This window comes from Aquila chrysaetos, chromosome 2 (assembly GCF_900496995.4).
Source record: "Aquila chrysaetos chrysaetos chromosome 2, bAquChr1.4, whole genome shotgun sequence".
Taxonomy (NCBI): domain Eukaryota; kingdom Metazoa; phylum Chordata; class Aves; order Accipitriformes; family Accipitridae; genus Aquila; species Aquila chrysaetos.
The window spans coordinates 61,526,443-61,548,823 of NC_044005.1; the positions used below are offsets into that span (position 1 = coordinate 61,526,443).

The 22,381-nt window shown below is 41.7% G+C and overlaps 1 protein-coding gene across 2 annotated transcripts; it reads left to right on the forward strand.

The window, feature by feature from the left end:
- The first annotated feature begins 462 nt into the window (after positions 1-462).
- On the forward strand, positions 463-22,008 carry BEND3 (BEN domain containing 3). 2 transcript variants are annotated; one of them, XM_030002609.2, is made up of 4 exons: positions 463-792; positions 11,389-11,433; positions 11,878-12,098; positions 17,110-22,008. In XM_030002609.2, exons 2-4 carry the CDS (start codon positions 11,400-11,402, stop codon positions 19,360-19,362), a joined length of 2,508 nt encoding a protein of 835 aa, XP_029858469.1. In that variant the 5' UTR covers positions 463-792; positions 11,389-11,399; the 3' UTR covers positions 19,363-22,008. The 2 variants fall into 2 exon arrangements, with proteins under 2 accessions (XP_029858469.1, XP_029858479.1); XM_030002619.2 differs by lacking the exon at positions 463-792 and adding an exon at positions 5,297-6,918.
- The last annotated feature ends 373 nt before the right edge of the window (positions 22,009-22,381 follow it).

Here is a 22,381-nt window from a genome sequence, read left to right on the forward strand (position 1 = left end):
CGGTCTCCCCCCTTCTCCCCCCCCCCCCGCCCCGCGGCCGCCCGGCTGCAGGGGCGGGCAGCGCACGCGCACACCCGCTCCCACCGCCTCCCCGCGTGCACGTGCGCGGGCCGCCGCGGCGCCTGCCGGCGGCCGCGGCCACGCGAGACCGCGACCGGCGGAGACACCCGGCCCCGCGAGGCCGGGGGCGCGCTTCCTAGGCGGCGGCTGCCCGCGGCGAGCGCGCCCGGTCCCCGGTCGCCGTCCCGGTCCCCGTCGCGCCCGGTCGCGTCCCCGAGCTGCGGCCCACGTGCGGCCGTGCCCGCCGCGGCGGCGGGGGCGGGGGAACGCGGAGGGGGGGGGGGGGGGACGGGGACGGGGACGGGGGCGGCGCCCGGCGGTGGGGCTGCCCGCGCGGCTCCGAGTGGGCGGCGGGGCGCGCGCGGCGGGGGCGGGGGCGCGCTGGGGGTCTCCAGTGGGAACCGCGCGTTCCCTGTGGCAGCGGCGGGGAGGGTGGGGGGGGGGTGGGGAGGAGGGGGAGGGGGGAGAGCGTCCTGCTCCTCCCCCCTCTGCCCCTGCCCCGGGGCGGCGGGTGGCGCTGGCCGCGGCGGCTCGGGGCTCAGTGTCCTTGTGCGGAAATGACACACGGTCCCGTCACGTCACGCGAGAGCGCTGCGCGCGGACCCTCGCACACAAAGAGCGGGGGGGGGAAACGCGGGCACCAGCGGAGGCCGCTCCAGCCGCCCCCGCCGCCCCCGCCGTACCGGGGCTCCCCGCCGTACCGGGGCTCGCGTGCCCACGCGTGGAGCCGAGGTAAGTCTCGCTGCCGCCGCTCGCCGGCGGGGCGGCGGGAGGGGCGCCGCTCCGCGCAGCCCACGGCGGGGAGCGCCGCCCCGGCGGGTAGGGGAAGAACCGGGGGGGGGGGGACGGGGGGACGGGGACACGGACCGCGCCAGCGAGCGAGGGAGGGACCGGCAGCCGCGGGGCCCCGCCGCCGCCGCCGCTCTCCCCCGCCGCGGGGCGCGGGCTGCGGGGGGGGGGGGGGGGGGGGGGGCTCTTTGTTCGTTGCTTGGAACGTTGCTATAGCGGGGCGCGCGAGGGCGCGCGCGCCAGGCCCGGGTGCCTCCATCTGCGGGGCGGGGGAAGGGGCGGGAGAGCGGAGAGTGGAACGGTCACGCCGCCGCCGCCGCCACCTCCAGCCTCACCTTATCCCCTTCCCCACCCCCCCCTCCTCCTCTGCGCGCCGGCCACATAGATCCGCCCGGGCAGGGTTCGGACCGGAAGCGCCAACCGCCGCCGCCGCCGCCTCGGGCTCGTGGGTCTGACCGCGGAAGCAGCCCCTCGCCGCCGCGTGCGGGTCGCGCGGGGCGTCCTCACCGCAGCCCCCGCCTCCGGGCGGGGCCGCGCCGACGCGCCGCTCCCACGTGGCGGCGGCCGCCGCCCTCCCCCCCCCCCCCCCCCCCCGTCCTCCGCGGGGAGCCTTGGCGGCGCGGGGGGCGAGGGGGAAGCCGCGGCGGTGGGGGCTGTTGCCGCCCCCTGGTACCGGCTCCCCCCCGCCCCCGGCGGCCGGGGCTTCGCAGGAGCCGGCGGGGCCGCGGTCGGGCTCCCGCGTGGCACGACCGGCGGCGGCGGCGTCGAGCGGGGGGGATCCCGCGGTAACCCGCGTCGGTTCCCGGTGGGCCGTGCGCTGAGGGGAGCGGCGGAGGTCACCGCGGGGGAGCCGTCCGCCTCTGCCCGCATCGCCCGCTGCCTCTGCCCTAGTTTCCCCTGCGGCGCGTCCAGCCGGCCTTTTGTAAACAGAAGGGAACAGACTCTGAACCGGCGGAACGCGAGCCGGCGGCGGGCCAGCGGCCGGCCGTGCGATGGCTCCCGCAGAGCCTTCCTTGTGGCCGTCCCGCGGCGCGGGTGGCGGTGCCGCCCGTGGGACCCGCGTGTGCCCGACCGCTGGGGCGGAGACGTTTGAACAGGGAAGGGAAAACCTTCTCCCTGCTTCTGGCGGATACCTGCCGAGTCATCGGACGACGGATTTACGCGAACGATGGCATATAATAAAACAAATAGTTGCCAATATGCGTCGATACGGTTTCCTTTTCTCTCCTGCTAAATCCAACTCGGCGCTGGACCGACTGCACTTTTTATCTTTGCTGAGTGTTTTCGTAGCGTAGATAAGTCCGGCGGATAAAAATAAAGCTGAGCGCGGTTTGGAGGAGATTTTAAATTGTCTGTACAAAGTTCGTTCAGGTGGAACGGTATTTTAAAATAAAAGCAAAGAACGAGAGGAGGGAGAATGAAGCACTGAGGAAAACCAAATGTTTCTGATAGACCAGGGGAAAACACCTGATCGAAGGGAAACCAAACTGATGTATTGATGCTGGAAATAAATTAGGCTAGTATTTTGCTGACCACTGCAAGATTAAGTTGGTGTTTGATAAAGTACAGGGGATGAGTTGAAAAAACTGCAGCGCCTTGTGGGAAAACTGAGAAGAGTGGTTGTTTTCTTTTTTTTTCCTTTTTTTTAAATTTAAACTGCATCTGCAGATGTAACTAAAATGAAAGAAAAAAAGACCCAAATTGAGAACATGCCCTGTAAGTCCTATTGGCAAAACGCCCTTGTTGCAGGCTGGCTTCAGTGGAGACTTGAGGCTTCCTGTCCTCCTCCACAGGGCAGCAAAGGAGGTTTTCAAACTATGTTAAGTATAGGGATTTTATTGTCCGTAAGGGTAATGTTCCCAACAACATCTGCTGGTTCTTTTAAAAATATTTTTTCATAGTTTTAGAACTTGTTATACATGTATTTGTAGTCAGAACATGATTGTAATGTTGGAATACTGTTTTCTAAGGTATTTGATATTTCAAGTGTCAGTACTGGATATCAAGAATAAATTTTACTCAGAAGCTCCACTCTTGGATTACTAGCAGCACCCTACTATTCCAAAATTGATAGAATAGAGAGCATCTGCTTTTAGTATTCTTTATAGTGTCTACTTACATTTTGCTCATCGTTCAGTTAACTGAGGCAACATTCTTATTTCCCAGTTTCTTTAAGATGGGTAGTCAATTTGAAAGAATTATCTGTTCTTTTGGGTTTTTTTTAAATTAAGGTGGTTTCAGGTATCGGACTTCTTCAGCCTGCTGCCTTTTCAAGTAACTTCCCAAGCCTTTTCCAGATTTTTGCTCAGAAAAGTCACAAGTTATAAGGAAACCTGACTAAATATATGCAGAGTACAGTCAGCTGTACAAATCAAACAACACAGATTTCCCCCTCTCTCTCCAATTTCTGTCTATTATAATAGTTTTAGGTGTAACTTAGTAAGTAATGTTTCAGGTAGCATACTGACAGTGACCCTTTCCAGTTATTTGCTTATTCTGAACATCATAGCAATGAGTGTGGTGATGAGGTTTTCAGCAATAGAAGGATACTTAAATAGAAGACTAAAATATTAATGAAAGTGAAAAAAAAGTCCAGGGGAAAAAAAAAATTGCATTGTTTTGGTTTTTTGAGAAGGCCTTGTCAAAATTCTATAATACGTAAAGTCAAATCACTGGCCCATGGAACTGAACAGAAGGCAAACATTGCCTCTAAGAAATACATTTTACGGCTCAATTTTGGAGTGGTATTTATGTGTAATTCTGTTGAATTGAATTTGAGTTGCATTGTTTTCTACAAATTGGAGGAATCAAATGTACCCCGAGGATAATTGCAATACTGAAATTATTGAACCCAGTGCTACAGCTAGGAAGTAAAAGGTGCAGATTACTTGGCTCCCCAAGCAGAACCCAGAACTCGCAGTTCTCTAGGTTTGCTTTCTACAGCCCAGCAGGAGAGCTTTCCAAGAGACAGCCTGGAAAGCAACGCGTGCCCCAAGCAGGAGGCAGCTCCTGGGTATCCCGAGCAGAAGCGCCTGCCTTCAGTCCCGTCTCCTCCTGGGACTGCAGGGCTGCGCGTTGAGAATGGGTATTTGCTCTCGTTATTTCAAAGCGTTGTGCAGGAATCATTCTTCTGAAACATCACAAGGGACAATATTTTGTGCTGTCACGAGGTGGTTAGAGCAGCCCTCCGCTCACCTGCTGAACGGGACGGGACTGCTTCCACCTACCCACACCCGCTTTCAAGACTCTGGGCTTCCCTTGGGAAGCATGGGTCGCTTTCTGTGTTTTATCCAGTGCGCGTTTCATATGAAATACAGGCAGAGACCCAGAGACAAGGAGCGGGACCTCAGACACTTGCCTGTCCGATGAGTGTCTAACTACTAGATTGATTAATCATTGTCCCTTGCTGAGGATTAATGTATATATACAATAGTTTTGGTTGGCTCTGGGTAAACCACACTCTAATTATGTAGCATAATACCATTGCAATTTTGTGATAAGTCCTGTTACAGGAAGGCGTGCGTAAGAGGAGGTGCTGCTTTTGGCTGTTAAACAGCAGTTCCATGTACAGATCTTGTAAAATTTAGCCAATGTTACCTCCTCAGAATATCTGCTTTTTTGGAACTCCCATCATTTATTTAACTTTACTAGGTTACCTGTGCTTTAAGAGGAGTGCTGTATCTTTCACTGCATGCTGAAAGCGAGGGAATTGAGCAGCTTATTCCACATACGCTATTTAACACATATTTAATGTTACTAGCAAATGCCTGTATCTTATCTTTTGACCAAACTGTAAAGAACAATTCACCCCTTCAGAAGCAAATGACACTCAAGTAGAATACTTTTCATTGAAGCCTCTGAGTTTGTTATATGAAGCAATGTACCACCATGAGGCTTTAAAAGGAATAAACATCTCATAGTACATAATGTCTAAACCCCTATATTTTTAATAACATTCTTATAGTCAATAATGAAGAATTAGAGACATTCCTTCCAACCTACATGAAGATGCTAAAATATTTAGTCGGCTGGTGTGCCTTCGAGAAGCAGTATCTACACATTTACCGTAAGTGCATTAATGAACTGAACAGTACAATGTTGTGCAAGCATTTCAGTTATAAATAGCAAACTTCTATGAAACTGATAACAGGCATTCTTATTGTATTAAAGTATATTAGTTAAGACAATGATTCATTTACATTTGTAATTCTAATTAACAAGCATTAAGAAATCAGAATTGTTTTCCACATACAGCATGTCTGCACTTTTATACTCTTCTACATGGTTTTCACGCTATTTTTTTTCTTCAGTTGTCACAACTTATTACATTAGATACGGGAGTTTGCAGAGTAAAGAGTTACTTCTTTAGTTACAAACAGCAGAACAACAATATTTTTTTCTGGTGGATTTTTTTTGTTTGTTTGTTTTTAAGTCAGAACTTGAAAGTGATCAATCAGGCTTCCTTTCAGAATGATTGCAAAGGCAGAGAACTGCCTTGATCTTACATTATCAGCAAGAGCTTTTCTCTTTGCATTGTACTTTTACAATGGTTGCAATCATAAGACAGGTGGGGAAAGCATCTTCCAAGGCCAACATGTGAGTAATTGTTAGGTGGTAAATAGGAGGAGGAGAACACACCTCATGGGATGGTTTAATTCAGGCTTGTGATTCAATTGGGTTTTAGGTATCAGTAACTAGGTACACTTTTATGCTACTTTTAAGTAGCATTATGCATGATACTGGATGATATGAGACTGAAATGCATTTAGAGTGTCATTTGCAATTTGCTCCCTTACTTACAAAATCTTTTGTACTCAAGTGCTTTAAATCCTTCAGGCTTCAGTGTATGTTTTGGGTAGGCACATTTTTGATAAATGGGTCGCATTTTTCGCTCTCCTTGCAAAAGCAGCATCAGGGTGGTAGTTAGCACTAAATGCACAGAGAAACATTCCAAAACCTGGTTTTTTTAAGGTATGCTTCCATGCTTTGGAACTCGCAGCATTGCACTATGCATTGAGCTTCCCTGTTAGCCACGGGTAATACCATTTCAATGTTGAATGTCGTTACCAAAATGGTACAATGATACAATTAAGTGTCATAACTTGGTAAGTCTTTTGAATAGAGGGATGTGTCGTAAGTGATACCAATGGAGGTAGGGAGTCTTAAGTCTCTTCATTGAGCTGTCTGTCCTTTTCCTTGTCTGATCTGCTGGTCTTCACATTTGCCCTGCAGCATGCCATAACCTGATGATTAGATCACTTTTCTAGGATTTGGGGACCTGAATTCTTGTCTCTGCTGCAAAATAAAGAGCAGGAGAGTAAAAAAAAAAACCCAAAACCAAACAAAACCAACCAGGTTTTCTGGCTCCCAGTACCTCTTTAATTAAGCACTGTGCCATTGGTAAGTGAAACATTTATTTATGACTGTCCTCTATGAGAGCCTGAAAGTACTGAGCATATTCTGAAAATGGCTTGGAATCTTAGGCCAGATGCAGAGGAGTTCCTAGTGCAGCAGTCCCAGCAGGGCTCAAAAGGTTTTGTGTATGTGGTCCACCAGTCCACTATAACCACCTACAAGTTTAGCTGGTAGTTGAGTGGGATTTCCGGATCTTGCTGCAGATCACAAGATCATAAACCAAACACACGTAGATTGGTGTCTAGGGTTAAACTGTAATGCATATTCAATTTATTAGAAGTAGGTTAACTTGAAACAGGAGGACACAATGCTGTATATCATGTCAGTTCTTTGCAAATAGGCTCATCCTCTATTAGTTTAAAAAGGAGAGTATCCTCATTTACATGATAGCAAATCTAGGTATTTTTATTCACTTCTCTTAGAAGAACAAAGCTTTAATCACCCTAAGAAAACTGTCCTTTTTGGTTCATCTTTTGTAACTGTTTCCAAAGTGTCAAGATGTGTGGGTGGGTCTGGAGGGCTGAGCCCAAAGGAATGTTTCTGTCTTCTCAGGTGAGCGCTGGCATCACAAAGGTGTGACACCTAGCCGTGGCTCAGCACAGGTATCTGTACAGTGCCAGCAGTAGTAGCTATCAAGGCAGTTTAGAGAGGAAGGTGAGTACATGCTGATATGTCAGCAAGTTTTTGAGACATTGGTTACGTAGCAGTTATAAACTACATACTGTTTTCAAGAAGACTGTTCTCAATAGATGAAATGTAGGCAGTAAAATCTAATGATTTATTGTTTGTGTTGTGAGGATGGGGTCTGTTTACCTCTTCTTCCTTGATTGTTGAATTTGTCCAAGTGCTACACATCTTACTGTTTATCCTGCGTTAGATAGATTGGTTTAGCTAATGACTGTACTAGAAGCAGACTGCCGTTAATCAAAGGCAGAGTGTCTTTTGAAGAAAAAGTGCGAGTATTAGCTATTTGCTTCATTTTTAGTGAACCAAAGAACCCAGAGAAAATGCTTCTAAAATAACCCGGTTCACAAAATATTTACAAGCAAAATCCTAAAACTTGAAGTTTATGTTCATATTTTGTAAAGCATGATTTTTTTGGCCAGTTCAGGTGGAAATAGAAGAAGCTTCAGCTAAAATTTAGACATACGGATGCTTAGGCTACAGCGCCAGTTGACTTCATTAGGATCAGGATCTGGCTGTTGACGTAGCTGCTGTTGTAGGTCTTTGGTATGTTTTGGAATCCTCCTTCCAGATCCTCTTTTCACCAGAAAATAGGATGCACTGCAGCATCCATCTGTATCCCAGCGAGATAAAGCTGCCAAGGCTGGTTGCTCTGCCAGTCAGTCACTCATGGCTGCAGACCCGGGCTCCCAACTTCAGCACAGGGTGTTCACTCCTTCCTAGAACTAGCTAACTGCTGTCCTGTAGATACCATTGAATCAGTATTAGGCTAAGGATGATAAATATATTTATCTTCTGTTTTGAAAAAAGACATATAAGGTAAGAATGAAATATGTTTGTATGCTCAACGTGACAAGGAACAGCGGTCAGGTGTTTGCTTTACTGGATGGATTTCTTACTCAATTGCTTTTTGCACTATTTTGTCCCAAGTTCTTTCAGGTCTTTTTTACTCCAGCTTTGTTTATGCCCACAATCTGGGCCAGAATGCTACCTCAAAACAGATGTTGACACTGCTGCCTCTTCTACAGAGGCAATAATTATTATTCATAAGTACTGATTCACTGCAGACAGTATTTTAAAGAATCTGAGATGTTTTATCTTTAGCGGACTTTAAACAATCAACAAAATTACCATTAACCTTACGTAGACAGGCATACGTGCATGGACATGCTCACGCACGCACACAGAGCTTCCCCCTTCCCATAGACCCTAATTTCCTATGGAAGCAGTGATAGAATTGCTCTGTTGATACCTCTGTGTCTGCTCACCACTCAGTTGTGAGTCCATTGCTACCCAGTTTTGAAGCAAGATGGTGGGGTAAACAGATGATAAGTGAAGTTTCATGAAATGGTTGAACCAAGCCAGTGGCTTGCTGGTATGAGAGAGAGAGAGATTTCAACTCCTCCTTTCCATCCCAAACCTCATGCATGCTCCTGAGCTGGGCCCGATTACTTGCCTTACCCTTCACCTGTCTGAATTAGAAGAGCAGTAACCCGGCAAAGAAGGAAGTGGGCTGTTTTCTGTCAGTTCATCAAGCTGGAAGCGCTCACTGAGGGTGAAGGTGGGCACCCATGCTTGACTGAGGGAGCGGGTGGGACTGAGGCAGGAGATCAAGAGGGGCAGTTGAATCCTGTCTCTTGACAAAAGCTGTTATATGTGCTTCATTTTCATAGAATACCTAAGTTCTTACAAATCTCACAAAGATGGCAGGAAACCAGATAAAGAGAAAGATATTAGTCGGGCTCCGAAAAAGGAAAAGGTTGCAGCTCATGCTTTGTTTGGCACCAAAGAGTTCAAATATGAAGCCCAGTCTTTCTAGGCCTCATTGATTCTGAGGCTGGTTTTGATTATTTGCTTTTAATTGTATTCTGGCAGTTTTCAAATTAAAAAAAAAAATCAGAATAAGTAATAACACTTTGGTTCATTTGTGAAACAATGTTTTGACTTAATGTTATTTGACCTGAGTTCGGGATAGCTTTGGTCTTCGCGGTGTTGCCTCCTTTAGAAAGTTAATTGTTAACCAGGGTATGTGCTTTGCTTTAGTTTTCACTTTTTTCCAGTTTTAAAGAGTGACTATTCAGATCCTCATTTATTTTCTCCTTCCAGTTTGCTTGTATTCTCTGAGAGGAATTCTAAAGCATTCTTCCTATTTGAATAGCAGTAACAGCAGGAGTTAGAAGGAAAATATAATTCCCTATATCCCCTTCTAAATATTTTGTGTGGTTCCGCCCGCCACTACCTTTATAGTCTTCCTTTCTGGCTCTGTGTTCACCATCTTTTAGTGTTTTGCTCTGATAGAGCAGTCTGGGATTATGTGGAAAGCCATTTTGATTTCCATTACAGAATATTCTGTACTAGTATCAGCTGATTTGCTTACTGTCACCTCCGGCCTTCACAAAAAGACTGTGTCACACTTCTTGAGCACTGGCACATGTTGGCCTTGTACCACATCCCTCAGAGCTAAGCCTAGTGCGGTGTGGAAGAGTGTAAGAAAGATCAAGGCACCGAATATCAATGTATTTGGGATATCAGGGCAAAATACAAACATTTAGTACTACGTGCTTTTCTTAAGGCCCAACGTAGCTTTTTGATGGTACTATACAAAGTACGCTGTCTTAGGATTTTTCATAAAGATCTGTAGCGGCTGTGTCTAAATTCATTAAATACTGTTGAGTTAGTAAGACTTGGTATTAACCCTCACTAGTCCTTATCAGGTGGTTTAGAAGTTGGTGTGGGCCACAATTTCGTGCTGTTACGTCTCTACACAGTTTGCAAAAGTTTAAGTTATTATAGTCCTGTTGAGCTGGCATAATTTATATGTGGATCAATTCATAAATGCAAGTCCTGAAATAGGGGATTATGGTGTGTAAAAGGAGTAGATATCGAAGGGGTTTGTAGTAGCTCTACATCCAACTGAGACTTTTTCTGGTGATGTGAGGATGAAGACAATCTGAAGTTATCCTCTTGAGGATGCCCTTCACAAGGCTGTATATAGGGACCATGTTGAAGATTAGCACATCAAAGAGTATTTTGGCTTCTAGGGTGGCCCACTATGAGCTGATTTTGTAACTCCATGCATCTTTTGTTTGGGGGTGTGTGCTACCCATTGTAGTACAAAATCTTATCCAGAATGGGATCTCATACTTAGCATTAACAGCCATCAGTTGCTGCCTGAGAAAAATTCATAGCTACACAGCATTCAAGTGTTTACAGAGCTTTTTAACAGTATTGTGAGTTAAAAAAAAAAAAATTCTTTTCAACAATATTCAGAAGAGAGGTAGAGACTTTTTTTTCCCCTCCAAAACAGATTCTCTTTCTTCCCCATCTCTTTTTAAAATTTCATTATAATTCCCACTCCAGGGCTGTACATACACTTCTGATTATTGGTTTTATTCACTTGCTCCAGCCAGAGAGAAGCCTGTCTTGATTTCAGACCTTGGCTAAAGGGTAGGCAGGAACAGTTGAAAGAAAACTATTTGAAAGAAGACTGTAACTGTGGAAAATGTAATAATAGTCTGGGGCCAAGTAAACATAATGCTGTGTGTAGATGAACATGAGCGGTGTGTGACAGTTTACGAGTCACCAGCTTACCAGTTGAGAGTGTCAGTTTGCATCTGTGTGCCCTTTAACAGTCAGTGAGGTTTGGTTAGGTTGTTTGCTTTGTAGATCTCCAAAAGATTTAGAATATCTTGTAGGAACATGTCGACAGATTGATGTTTGCCCCCAAGTAACTTGCAAAATTAGTTTTCAAGGAACAGAAATACAGCTGAGTCTTTCATGTGAGAAGTAATGCTAAAATCATGCTAGAATAATACATATATTTGTTTTTCCTTACAAAAAACATTCTTACAATGTTTAGAGGCTGACAGAAAAAAAGTAGTTACTGGAGATCTGCAGATTGCTCTGCTTGAATTGATGCAATCCTTATCAAAAGATCAAAGATTTTTTAAATGAAAACTTAACTCCAGCATGTATATTACAGTTTATGATGAGTTTTCCTTCATCTTTGACTTTGGGTCACCCACAATGACAATATAAAAACATTTGACTGTAATAAGAAGTAGTGACTTGGTACAGGATGGAGAGTTTAATACAGTTAACTTCCATTTATATACTGCCAATATACTTTACAGAGAAGGTTAAAATGACTTTTACTTTTCTCCAAACTGGGAAAAGACATACAGTTTTAAATACTCTCTTAGCTGTCTCTTTACTGTCTGCAGTATAGTTTGCATGTTGACAGGTCTATAGATGGCCATCGTATTTACTGAAAATAGCTAGTTATTACAAACATACAGACTGGAAATTATCTGTGGGCTGTTAATGCCCAATGGCTTTAGATTAAAAGTAATTATAAAAATGGACGTAGGTATTTCCTGATTCCAGAAGATGCTGATAATTATTTTTGGGTTTTTTGTTTGTGTTTTTTTTGTTCTTTAGTGAGATAGAAGATGAATTCAGCTGAAATCACTGATGATGATGAAGGTAAAATATTATACTTTGTGTAATTTATGATCAGGCAAAAATACTTGTTGAATTAAAGCCTTTGTAACCTGATAAAGAATGCACTTGGATGAAGACAAATTACATTAATGTTTTTTAAAAAGCAATCTAAAATACACCATTGTTACTGATTACATCCTTCCTCCCCCTCCAAAAAAAATCTTCCTACTGTAACTTTAGTTATACTTTAGAGCCTTTTTTGGGGAAGAAACTGTCATTGACTGGATGACTGAATGGTTCCTAGCATAATAAAAACTTGACTTTGAGCTTGGCCTCAGCATACACTTATCGTACAAGTCATAAAAAATAATGATGTTCTTCAAAACATATTTTCATAAAAAGAAACAAACCACAAAAGATTGTGTTAAGGGTGTCATGGTTTTCTGGAGAGAGTGCTTTATCTTTCTAAACCTTCTCTTTTTCCAGTAAAAATTCCTAAAACGAGCGTGAAAGTAGAAACAGAAAATGAAGATGAAGCCCTAGACTGCTCAGTAACATCCAGATCTGCTGAGAAACACTCACTGGATGGCGCAGTTACTTGCCTACAGGATTCCAACAAACGGAAACAGACCTCACTTGGTTGTGATGGTTCAGGGAGCCAGCAGGATGTCTTACCCAGTGTGAAGAAAAGACGCTTTACACAAGAGGTGACTTCTGTATACATGACTGTGATTTTTCTGTTCGTATTTCATAGGCTAAATTCATTGCTGCTATAATCAAAATGCAAGTCATTTAACTAGATTTGCATTAGTAATGAGTTTGAGGGAAACATGGCTAATCTTAACCCAGTTTGCACATATTACTTGTCTGGGTATTTCTTTAAATAATGTGGGAGCGATCATATCTATGCAGTACGGTTATAGATTAGTTCGTTCATGTGAAGTATAGTTTTGTTGTTTGTAAGGGACTGTAGGAGCAGGTAGTGATTTGGATTAACTGAGCATGACTGATTACAGTCCCTCTCATGTCATACAGTCCTTCAGCTGGATCCTCAGTGGTAGAATCAGGGCTGTAATTCTTCTTTCTGTGACACAGGTTTCGATGTTAGTGAGACAAGTATAAATTTGTGTATTATTTGAAAGATAAAAATGCAGGGATGCAGAAGACTTCAACATATCAAGAGCAGAATGTACTACAACTTCTGGTGCAGCATCCGACTTGTGACAATCCAGATGTTTGTCCAGCTGGTGAAGGAGATGACTGGTCACTTCTGTTATCCTGTTCTAGTGTTTCACCTCTCTAGCAATTGGCGATTTTCATTAATCTTTGCTGAAACTGAGCAAGTTTCTTTTTGTCCTTGTTTGTTTCAGTAGGGAGATCAGTGGTCATCTGTTCCTAGAAAAGTCTTCTGCACATGGGAAAATTGGTGTGAATATTTTTGTTGTTCTTTTGATATTCTTGAAAGGGTAGTGTCCAGTGTTGGATAGTCACATGTCTTATGACACCCTCTAAAGCAGTATAATGACCTCCTGTTTTTCACACTCAGCACTTTTTTAAAATAACCTAGATTCAAATTCATCCTCTTTCGGATAACTTCAGGCCCTGGGTTATATTTAGTTTATGACCTACTCTAATGCACATATCCTTTTCTGCTGTTCTGCTACCTAGCCAGTTATTCCATGTTGCATTTGTGCATTTCATTTCTCCTTTCTAGCCATAGCTCTTCATATTTTTTTTTTCTTGACTGTCATCTCTTAGACTTTTCGGGGCTGTTTTTTTCCCTGAATGCCTGTGGTAGGTAGGTTTTAATCTTATTACACGGTTTCTTTCTTTTCCTTTCTCTTTTCCTTTTTACAATTGTTTTACTTACATTCAGATTCTTAAAAGAGCTTCATAATGGTCTCTGAACTGTGCTTGCTTTGGATTTTACTGTTTGCCTTTAATAAAATTTAAAATTTAATTTGAAATGAATTATAACTTTGTACTTAGAATATCAGAAAGTGACCCAGTAACAATGATGAAAATTCATTCTTGACTGACCCCAGTGAATCAGCATGTTTAGTTAAATAACCAACCAGAAATAGTCCTCAATCCTAACAACATTTTTTAAGTTAATTACTTTTCTAGTACCAATATTTTGGTTTAGCTGATGACTTCATTAACTATTTCTGTTTAAACAGAGGACAAAAGGTTAATTATTTTCGAGAATATTGTGCTTGTATATTTTTACTACACATCACATAGGTATCTATGTATGATATAAGCAGAGCTGTACTTTTTATGTTATATAACTGTACCATTGAGCTGGTGATTGTATTACTAAATGACTTGCTATCAGAGGACATTTCACTGTTTTTAAATTCTCCTTGTCACTTCATAACCAGAAATTAATTTTCCCTAATTTTCTTTAAAAAAAATAGTGTAGAAGATTGTAAGTTTAAAAAAATTGTGCAAGACATTTCCAAGTTCTCATGTGTTTGATAGAATCTTTTTATGTGTTTCTTGCTCATATATTTATTCTTCTTTACTCATATGCTAGAATATTATGCTCTGTAGTCTTACAGATATTTAGACTTTGTTTATTAAGCATAATAAAGGTAATAAATTAGCTGGACTTCAGCACTGAACAGAGCAATAACTAAACAACTTTTAACATTTGGCTTAGGACTCAGAGATAATGTGAGAGACTGTTTCACAATTACTTATATTGGTCAATGTTTGCCAAAATACTGCATTTTGCAAATGTTCAAAGAATGTATATAATATAAAAAGTTGCTGTGCAAATGTAGTATAAAAAGCAGCACTATCTTAGGTACATTGAGTCTCATAGAACAGTATTTTTTCATATTTTTTGATGGTACATTAAAACTGTTCATCTTAAATGGGTGTAGTATTATCTGAAAGACATTGATGTTTAAAGATTAGTGTTGCAGAAAACTAATTAAAAATATTAAATACTAGTTTAATTGGAGAATTTATGAAAAGCCATGTATTTATGCTGTGGATAGTGCTGTTCCCAGATGGAAACTGTATAAAGACAAGATAATTAAAAGCAAAAGGAAAGAAAACGAGAATGCATCTGAAATAGAAAATCGTTAAATATAGGCCCAAATGTGTTGTCATCTGTTAGTCAAACACCAACTATGTGTTTCTGAAATGCAGATAACCAAATCTGTCCTGCAACCAGATCCAAACACTGTGAGCTGCATTAGTGAAAGGGCAGAAGTTCTGCTGCCATCGCAGCAGAGATCTGCTGTAGTTCTTGGCGTGAACACTTCTCTTCCTCCAGAGCACCGCGTCCAAAACTGAGAATGCAAACTTTCACAACACGCGCTGTAGAAGTGCAATAAGATACTTAAGACAATGAATTTGTGCTGTTTAATACACATTCTAATATTGCTTTGCCCTGGCTCTGTGTGTGAGGTGTGCATTAATAGAAGTTACCTCCACATTGCCAAGTTTTATTATAGAATTAATTAGGGAAAAGGTACGGCAGGAGTTCTGACAAGAACACAGATGACTGGTGGCCCGTGCCAAGCTATTTAGTAGAAAAGGAATTGAATCATACTCTGTATGTGAAGGAATATTTGGGATATTCTCTGTAAACAGGAGTGTTAATGGAAGAGCTAGCTACTTAGGTAGCAGTGTAAGAAATGTATTCTCCAGAATTGCAATTTTATTTTGTTCTTTTGATCTAAAACGGTAAAAGAAATCTGTAATTCAGTCTCAGCGTCTGACTGGGGAGCAGAACTATGTTTACTGTCAGTGGAGATTTTCATGACCTGCTTTCAGGTGATGTCTATTTGGGAGAGCTCTATTACCATCTGGAAATACCTCTGTTTCTCCACTGACAAGTGTAGGTGGTGTATGACGACTCAGTCCCAGCGTAGGAGCCTATAGTTAGGTGGGAGCAATGTGGATCTCAGTCTGCTCACAGTTCGGTCTCTTGTGTCCTGGTATTTTACAGGTCACAAAGAGCCGATTTAGTTAGGGTATATCATACCACTTGCTGGGGTAAAGTTCACCCTTTAATAGCTGGTGGTGTTACAGGGCTCTGGTTCCTCGCTGTCCTCATAGCAAGTGTGCTTTAATATGAGTGAGACTGGAGGGACAGTCTTCTAAATGGGACCTGGAAGTCAGGTGTCCTAGGCATCACCAGGGCTAGGGGTTCTGCACACTGTGAAATACATTGCCTTTGTGTTATGCTTTCATTTTATCATCTGTCCATCCATACAGCTTTGGATGTGAAAACATGAGGTTTGTGATGTGAATGAAAACAGGTAGGGTTGTGTGATGTGAATGAGACCAGAACTTGTGGGAACACAACTTCAATTTAATTGAGTCTGCTGATTTTTAAACTTGGAGTGGAAACCAGCTTGTTCTTTCTGAGCCTCTTGAGTATACATTGCATTAGAAATTAAAAAGTAATTGGATTCAATTTGTCACTGCAGTAAGCAGATGCCAAGTGTGAGTGAACATAGGGACCAGACTAATTTCATGAGTGTTACAGTTCTGTTTTTTCAGAAAGGAACCTTAATTCAAGCTCCTCACTGTAGGGCGTAGTGGGGTCTTCACTAGAATTTCAAATTGCTTGTGGCTCTCAGCTCAGACCTCAAGTCTGTGTTCCATTTGTTTTAATACTTGAATGCAAATTCTGTGGTTTTTATCTAATTAATGTTCTGTGGAACAAGCCAAGCAAAATGTTTCAGTACAGTCTCCTCTAAAATCTGTGAGTGTTTTCTCATGTTTGAATTATGTATGTTGGATTTTGATTCTGTTGTGTCTACTTAACTTCCTAAGAATTATTTGTAATATCCATGTGTTTGCAAAAAACCCAACCCACCCAAGCCCTGCGTATTTGCTGTGAGTTGATGAAAATACTTGCTTCCAATTTCAAACAGTGAGGAAGAGTTGGAAATTATTGAGAACATTAATTCCTTAAGAGCTCATTACTGTTTTTTATATAAAATTTAGAAAATTAGAAACCCATGAGTCTGAACTTCCCTGCCTTTCAGAAATAAATCTTAGGCTTCCCTTTTTAAAAAGACAATAGCAAGGTGCTTTTCACTTTGTTTTTAAGTTTTTATTATTTAAATAGAATACTTTTTTAAAATTACAGTCATTCTTAGAACTTGTTTAGGAGTTGTACACCATTATAAAGATTAAAAAAACCTATATAAACCTTTCACATCAGAAAGATGAGAATAAGCATAATTTTGGTGTCTTACAGCCTTTGCTATTTTCAAAAGCTAACCTAAAGAGAGTGCTGGAACATTAAATGCAGTTGTTGGAGGCAGTGGCAAGGTCACAGGACTAGGAGTCAGAAAATCTAGATTCTATTCTTGGCTCTGTTGCTGACTTGTTGCCACCCAAATTCTCTACAGCCCAGGATCCTCATATGCAAGGTGAAGCATAATGATACTTAATTTGGGAGAGTATTTAGAGCTCTGTGGGTAAAGAGTACTAAGGGTTGTTATTGCATCTCTATTCCGTGGAGAAAGCCATGAGCCGAAACAACAACAACAAACTTAAATAATACATTAGTGTATTTTTATTTTTCCTAGTGAATTTATTAATTTTGATGTATTTAACACAACTAAGTCCTCTGGAGAAGATCTGACTTTGCATATTTATGTAACAGTGCCTGCTTAAGGGGCACATATTTATAGCTAATATTTTTAAGGCAGTCTTGCTAATACAATATTTCTTCATTCAAAGGGCCCCTTTTCAAACATGAGGAACAGAGATACTGGCTCACCCACTCAGGTAAATGCAGAGCAGCCAAACAAGAACAAGAATCCTAACGTATCGTGGCTCTGTGAAGAAGAATCCTTCAGTGACATAACCACTCCATCTTACAAAAAACCTCTCTATGGCATCTCACACAAAATCACGGAGAAGAAGAACCCACCAGGAGCAGAGCAGTTTGCTTCTTATGAGTTGTTTGAAAAAATCAACCCCAGCAGTCCGTCGCATCTTCGGACTTTGAACGACCAACGCAAAAGGGACTCGGCTGCAGCCATTGCCGTAACAGCGGCCACCTCAGATTCTGACCCAAATATATATTCCTTGATACAGAAAATGTTTTACACACTTAACACCCTCAATACCAATATGACTCAGCTTCACAGTAAAGTTGACCTGTTGTCTCTGGAGGTTAGCAGAATTAAAAAGCAAGTCAGTCCAGCAGAGTCCGTTGCAGACTTCAAGCCTCCCCCAGAGTACCAGCTGACTTCTGCGGAGCTCAAACAAATCATGGATCAAAGCACGTCAGGTGGAGACCTAGCTTGCCGGTTGCTAGTGCAGCTCTTTCCAGAGCTCTTCAGCGACGATGAGTTCAGCAGAAGCTGCAGTGCATGCGGCTTTCTCAACAAAAGGAAACTTGAATCTCTTCACCTGCAGCTTATCCGCAACTATGTGGAAGTTTGTTATCCTTCTGTGAAGAATACAGCTGTGTGGCAGGTGGAGTGTTTGCCTCAAGTCAATGATTTTTTCAATAGATTTTGGGCTCAAAGGGAAATGGAAAACAGTCAGCAGAATGTGCAATTGTCCGGTTTTTATGAGACCGAACAGGTCGAATCCTCTCATTTTATGGAGGATAAAGAGCAGGAGGAGGCTTTGTCCTTGGACAGGAGTAATGCCATTGCCTCAGATTACATGCTGGATGCTCAGGATCTCAATGAATTTTTAGATGAAGCTTCTTCTCCAGGGGAATTTTCTGTTTTTTTGTTACACAGATTGTTTCCAGAACTCTTTGACCACAGAAAATTAACTGAAAGGTACAACTGCTTTGGAGACTCTGGAAAACAACTGCTGGATTCTCATCGGCTTCAAATAATCCGTAGGTACACTGAAATTTACTTTCCAGATGTGCAAGAAGAAGAAGCTTGGTTGCAGCAATGTGTTCAGCGAATAAATGATGAGCTTGAAAACACGTATATGGATGGAAGCGAATGTGATCAGATGAGAGATGACTGTTACGATTCTTCTAGTTTACCAGATGATGTATCAATCATAAAAGTGGAAGATAGTTTTGAATATGAAAAACCTGGCAGACGTTCAAAAAAAATTTGGCTTGTACCCATAGACTTTGACAAACTTGACTTTCCCCCTCCCGATTTTGATGTCCCTGTCCCAGATTACCTGTTGAACAAAGAACAGATTAAAAGCATATATGAAAGCAGTCTTTCCATAGGCAACTTTGCCTCTCGATTGCTTGTTCTCTTATTTCCTGAACTATTCACTCATGAAAACTTACGGAAGCAATACAACTGTAGTGGATCTTTAGGCAAGAAACAGCTCGACCCCACTAGAATTAAATTAATTCGACATTATGTGCAGATACTGTACCCCAGAGCAAAGAATGACAGAGTGTGGACATTGGAGTTTGTTGGGAAGCTTGACGAGAGGTGTCGACGAAGAGACTCGGAGCAAAGGCGCACGTACCAACAGCAACGGAAAATCCACGTGCCAGGGCCTGACAGGAGGGAATTTCTCAGCTATGCAATAAACCCTGAGAGGTTTCGAGAAGAATTCGAAGGGCCGCCGCTGCCACCGGAAAGAAGCAGCAAGGATTTTTGCAAGATACCGCTCGATGAACTTGTTGTTCCTAATCCGGACTTCCCTGTGCCTTCTCTGTATTTGCTGTCTGATAAGGAGGTAAGAGAGATAGTGCAGCAGAGCCTGTCGGTCGGCAACTTTGCTGCCAGGCTTCTTGTAAGACTCTTTCCCGAACTCTTTACTTCGGAGAATCTCAGACTGCAATACAACCATTCAGGTGCTTGTAACAAAAAACAGCTCGATCCTATCAGACTGAGACTGATCCGTCATTACGTGGAAGCAGTTTACCCTGTGGAGAAAATGGAAGAAGTATGGCATTATGAATGTATACCGAGCATTGATGAAAGATGCCGGCGTCCTAACAGAAAAAAGTGTGATATACTGAAAAAAGCAAAGAAAGCAAAAAAGTGACAGGCTCTTTAAATTCCTAAGACTTTGACCACTAAATTATTATCAGGATTATGCTTTGGTTTAGACTGAGGGGCCTGTCGGGAGCTGAGGGTGCTCAGCATCTAGGACAGTCAGGCACTAAGTTTGTTGCGTTTTAATGTGTGCGTTGCATCTATGTGGGCACTGCAGCAGTGGGAAGTGGCTTACTACATTTGTACATGGGTAAAAACTATAAGTCATCAGTGACAGAGCTATCAATGACTCGCTAAGAGCATGATTTTTCACTGGTGCAAGTACATGTATCAAAACTGTATTACTCCACTCCCCATTTCTGCATCTTCTTTTTTTATCACTTTCTAATTATAAAGATTTTTTTTTTTTAAATCTTTGTGCTCTTCAGGGGCAGTTTTTCATTATACCCTTATAAAGAGTCTTGTTAGTTAATTTGGAGGTTGAAATTTAAACTTAATTTAAATTTGAAAGTGCCATGTTCATTGGAAATCCTTGGAATATTAGACTTTGCTTCTACAGTAATTGCAGCTTCACATTTGTTTTGTTCTTGATGATACTGAGATAATGAAAATAATAATATTGTGTCAAAAAATGGGTCAGCATGGTGTCATTTGCTTTTTGACCGTTACCCAGGTTTTATTTCTAAAATCAAGAATTAACTGTTGAAGAATTGAGACATGAACATAGACACAATGTGAATTTTTTTTTTTTTTTTTTTTTTTTTTTATATTGACACCACAAGCTTGATCCTGCCCCTGTAAGTTCTTTTTTTTGTTTTGTCCAGTGTCACTGCTGGCATGACTGAGGATGGCTTGTCTGAATAAAGCCAGCAGAACAGACCCAAGCCTATACCCGTGGAATGTCTTGCCATTGCCTGCTTGCCACGCTATTTGTAAAATAACAGAGACAACAACAACAACAAAAAGACCTGAAACAAGAACTTAGAAAAATTTTAGACCTTACTCTCTATGAAAATCACAATTCCGAAGGTTTCCAGTATTCATATTGAATTGCATATATAAAAAGTACGTGCCAAGCTTAGTTTTGTGATGGAATTCAGTGTTTCAGGGTCCCCACACATGAGCTGTGGTAATGTAACTTACTCTTTGTGTGAATGCAACACCATCTGGATATTTCGGGTGTAGGGATATTGAATTCTCTCACTTTGCCAAATTGATTTAGTGTAATTAGTAGCTATTTGGAGACATAACTGTGTATGTATAACGTAGGTTCATATGGTTAAGTTTGCATCATTAATATGTTCGAGTCTAACAGAGACCACCCAGAACCCAATGTGAATTTGCTGTATGAATTGTCACTGGAGAGTGCTGCTTTAAAACTAGTTTTCCTCTTTTTTTTTTTTTTTTTTTTTCTTTTAATACTGATAGAAATGGTGAGAGAGAGAGTCAGACATGGATTTTTAAGACAGTAAAGACAGTGGTCGCTTACTGACCATTGCTGGAACACCTTGAAGCAATTGTTGATGTTCTCTGTGGTCCTTTTTTGTTGTTTACTTAGGTGGGTCATAGTATCAAATTTAAATTCAGTTCCAGTGTAATTTTCTATTTTAGTATTTGTAAGAAAGTATAAAATACTTGATATTTTTACTTCAGATTTTTAGAATTTATTGTTCTTAGAGTCATATCGATCCCCTTCTTGTAAAAGCAAAACGTTTTTTCCTAATGGCAAGAACTAGTAAAAGTATTATGTTAAACTGGGAGTAAATCATAATAGATCGTAGCATTTGCTCATTTCCCCCATATGCTAGCAACATTCTCGAAGAATGTATGAAGAAAGTCATGAATGTACTAAATAATACACTGATACTGTTTATATCCATTTAAATGTTTCCTGTTGGTTTAAATAATAGCAGACCATGCACAAAATGGATATCAGAGCAAATATGGCTATAATAAAATGAAAACATTTTACCAAAGATAAAGAACTGATAACCACAATGTCTGCATCTTATCTTTCATTTTAGTGCATAAATTTAGCAAATTGAATGTATCAGAAACCAAGACTTTCTCTTGTAATTGTATGCTACCTAGCACCTCTGTGAAATTTTTTACATGCACTTTTGTGGGAGATATAAAATGACAGAAATTATTAACAGCTGCTTAATTTGTTGTTGCAAATGGCTGGCCAGAAGGTAAGAAATATAATTATATTTTCTTATCTTAATGTCATACACATTTCACCACTTAGTGATGTCGAAGTTCCCAGAAGAATTCGATATATATTAAACTTTTCTACAATTGACAGATGTTACTAGTTAGCATGCAAATTTGAGACATACTGACTTTTACTGTAGATGTTGACATTAAGTCAAATCAGTCCATTCATATTATCTACTGAGAAGTGAAAAACCGATTTTCACCTTTTAAAATTACATTTTTGAAAGTGGGTATAGAAAGATTTTCATTTGTTTTTTTCTCTTCTAATTGCTGTGTACATTCCTTTTATCTCCCTCTTCACAACCCTTTCATGATTCATTTGATTGTATGTGTTATAACTTATATCAAGAAAATACAGACATATGAATAGTGACATAGTTCACTAATGAAAGCTCTTGCAGTGCACCCGAAGTACAGCCACTTCATCCAGTTGGTCAGTCTTGTAAATAAATTAAAGGTATATTATTTTCATACAAGAGGAATGTTGTCTGGTGATTGCTTGAGTACGAGCAGGAATTTTTTTCCTATGAAGTCTGTTACTAAGATCTGAGATGATAACCTTAGCTAGTCAGACAATACATAAATGAAAATACCCTGGTTTGCTGCAGCCATTTAAAAAGATTTTTCTTTCAGACTTTTTTTGTTTAAAAGAATAAACTTACCATTTTGAAAGTGAGGCTGTGATAGCAAGATTGCTAGATATTGAAGTGTTTGGAACATACATAGCCATGCACATACTGACTTCCTACAGATGAATGTTCTTTTCTACCTACCAGGTTAGTAAACCGTGTTAAGGTGAATATCAAGTGTCTCTGTGTACTTCTTATAGTTTAAATGTATCATCATAAGTA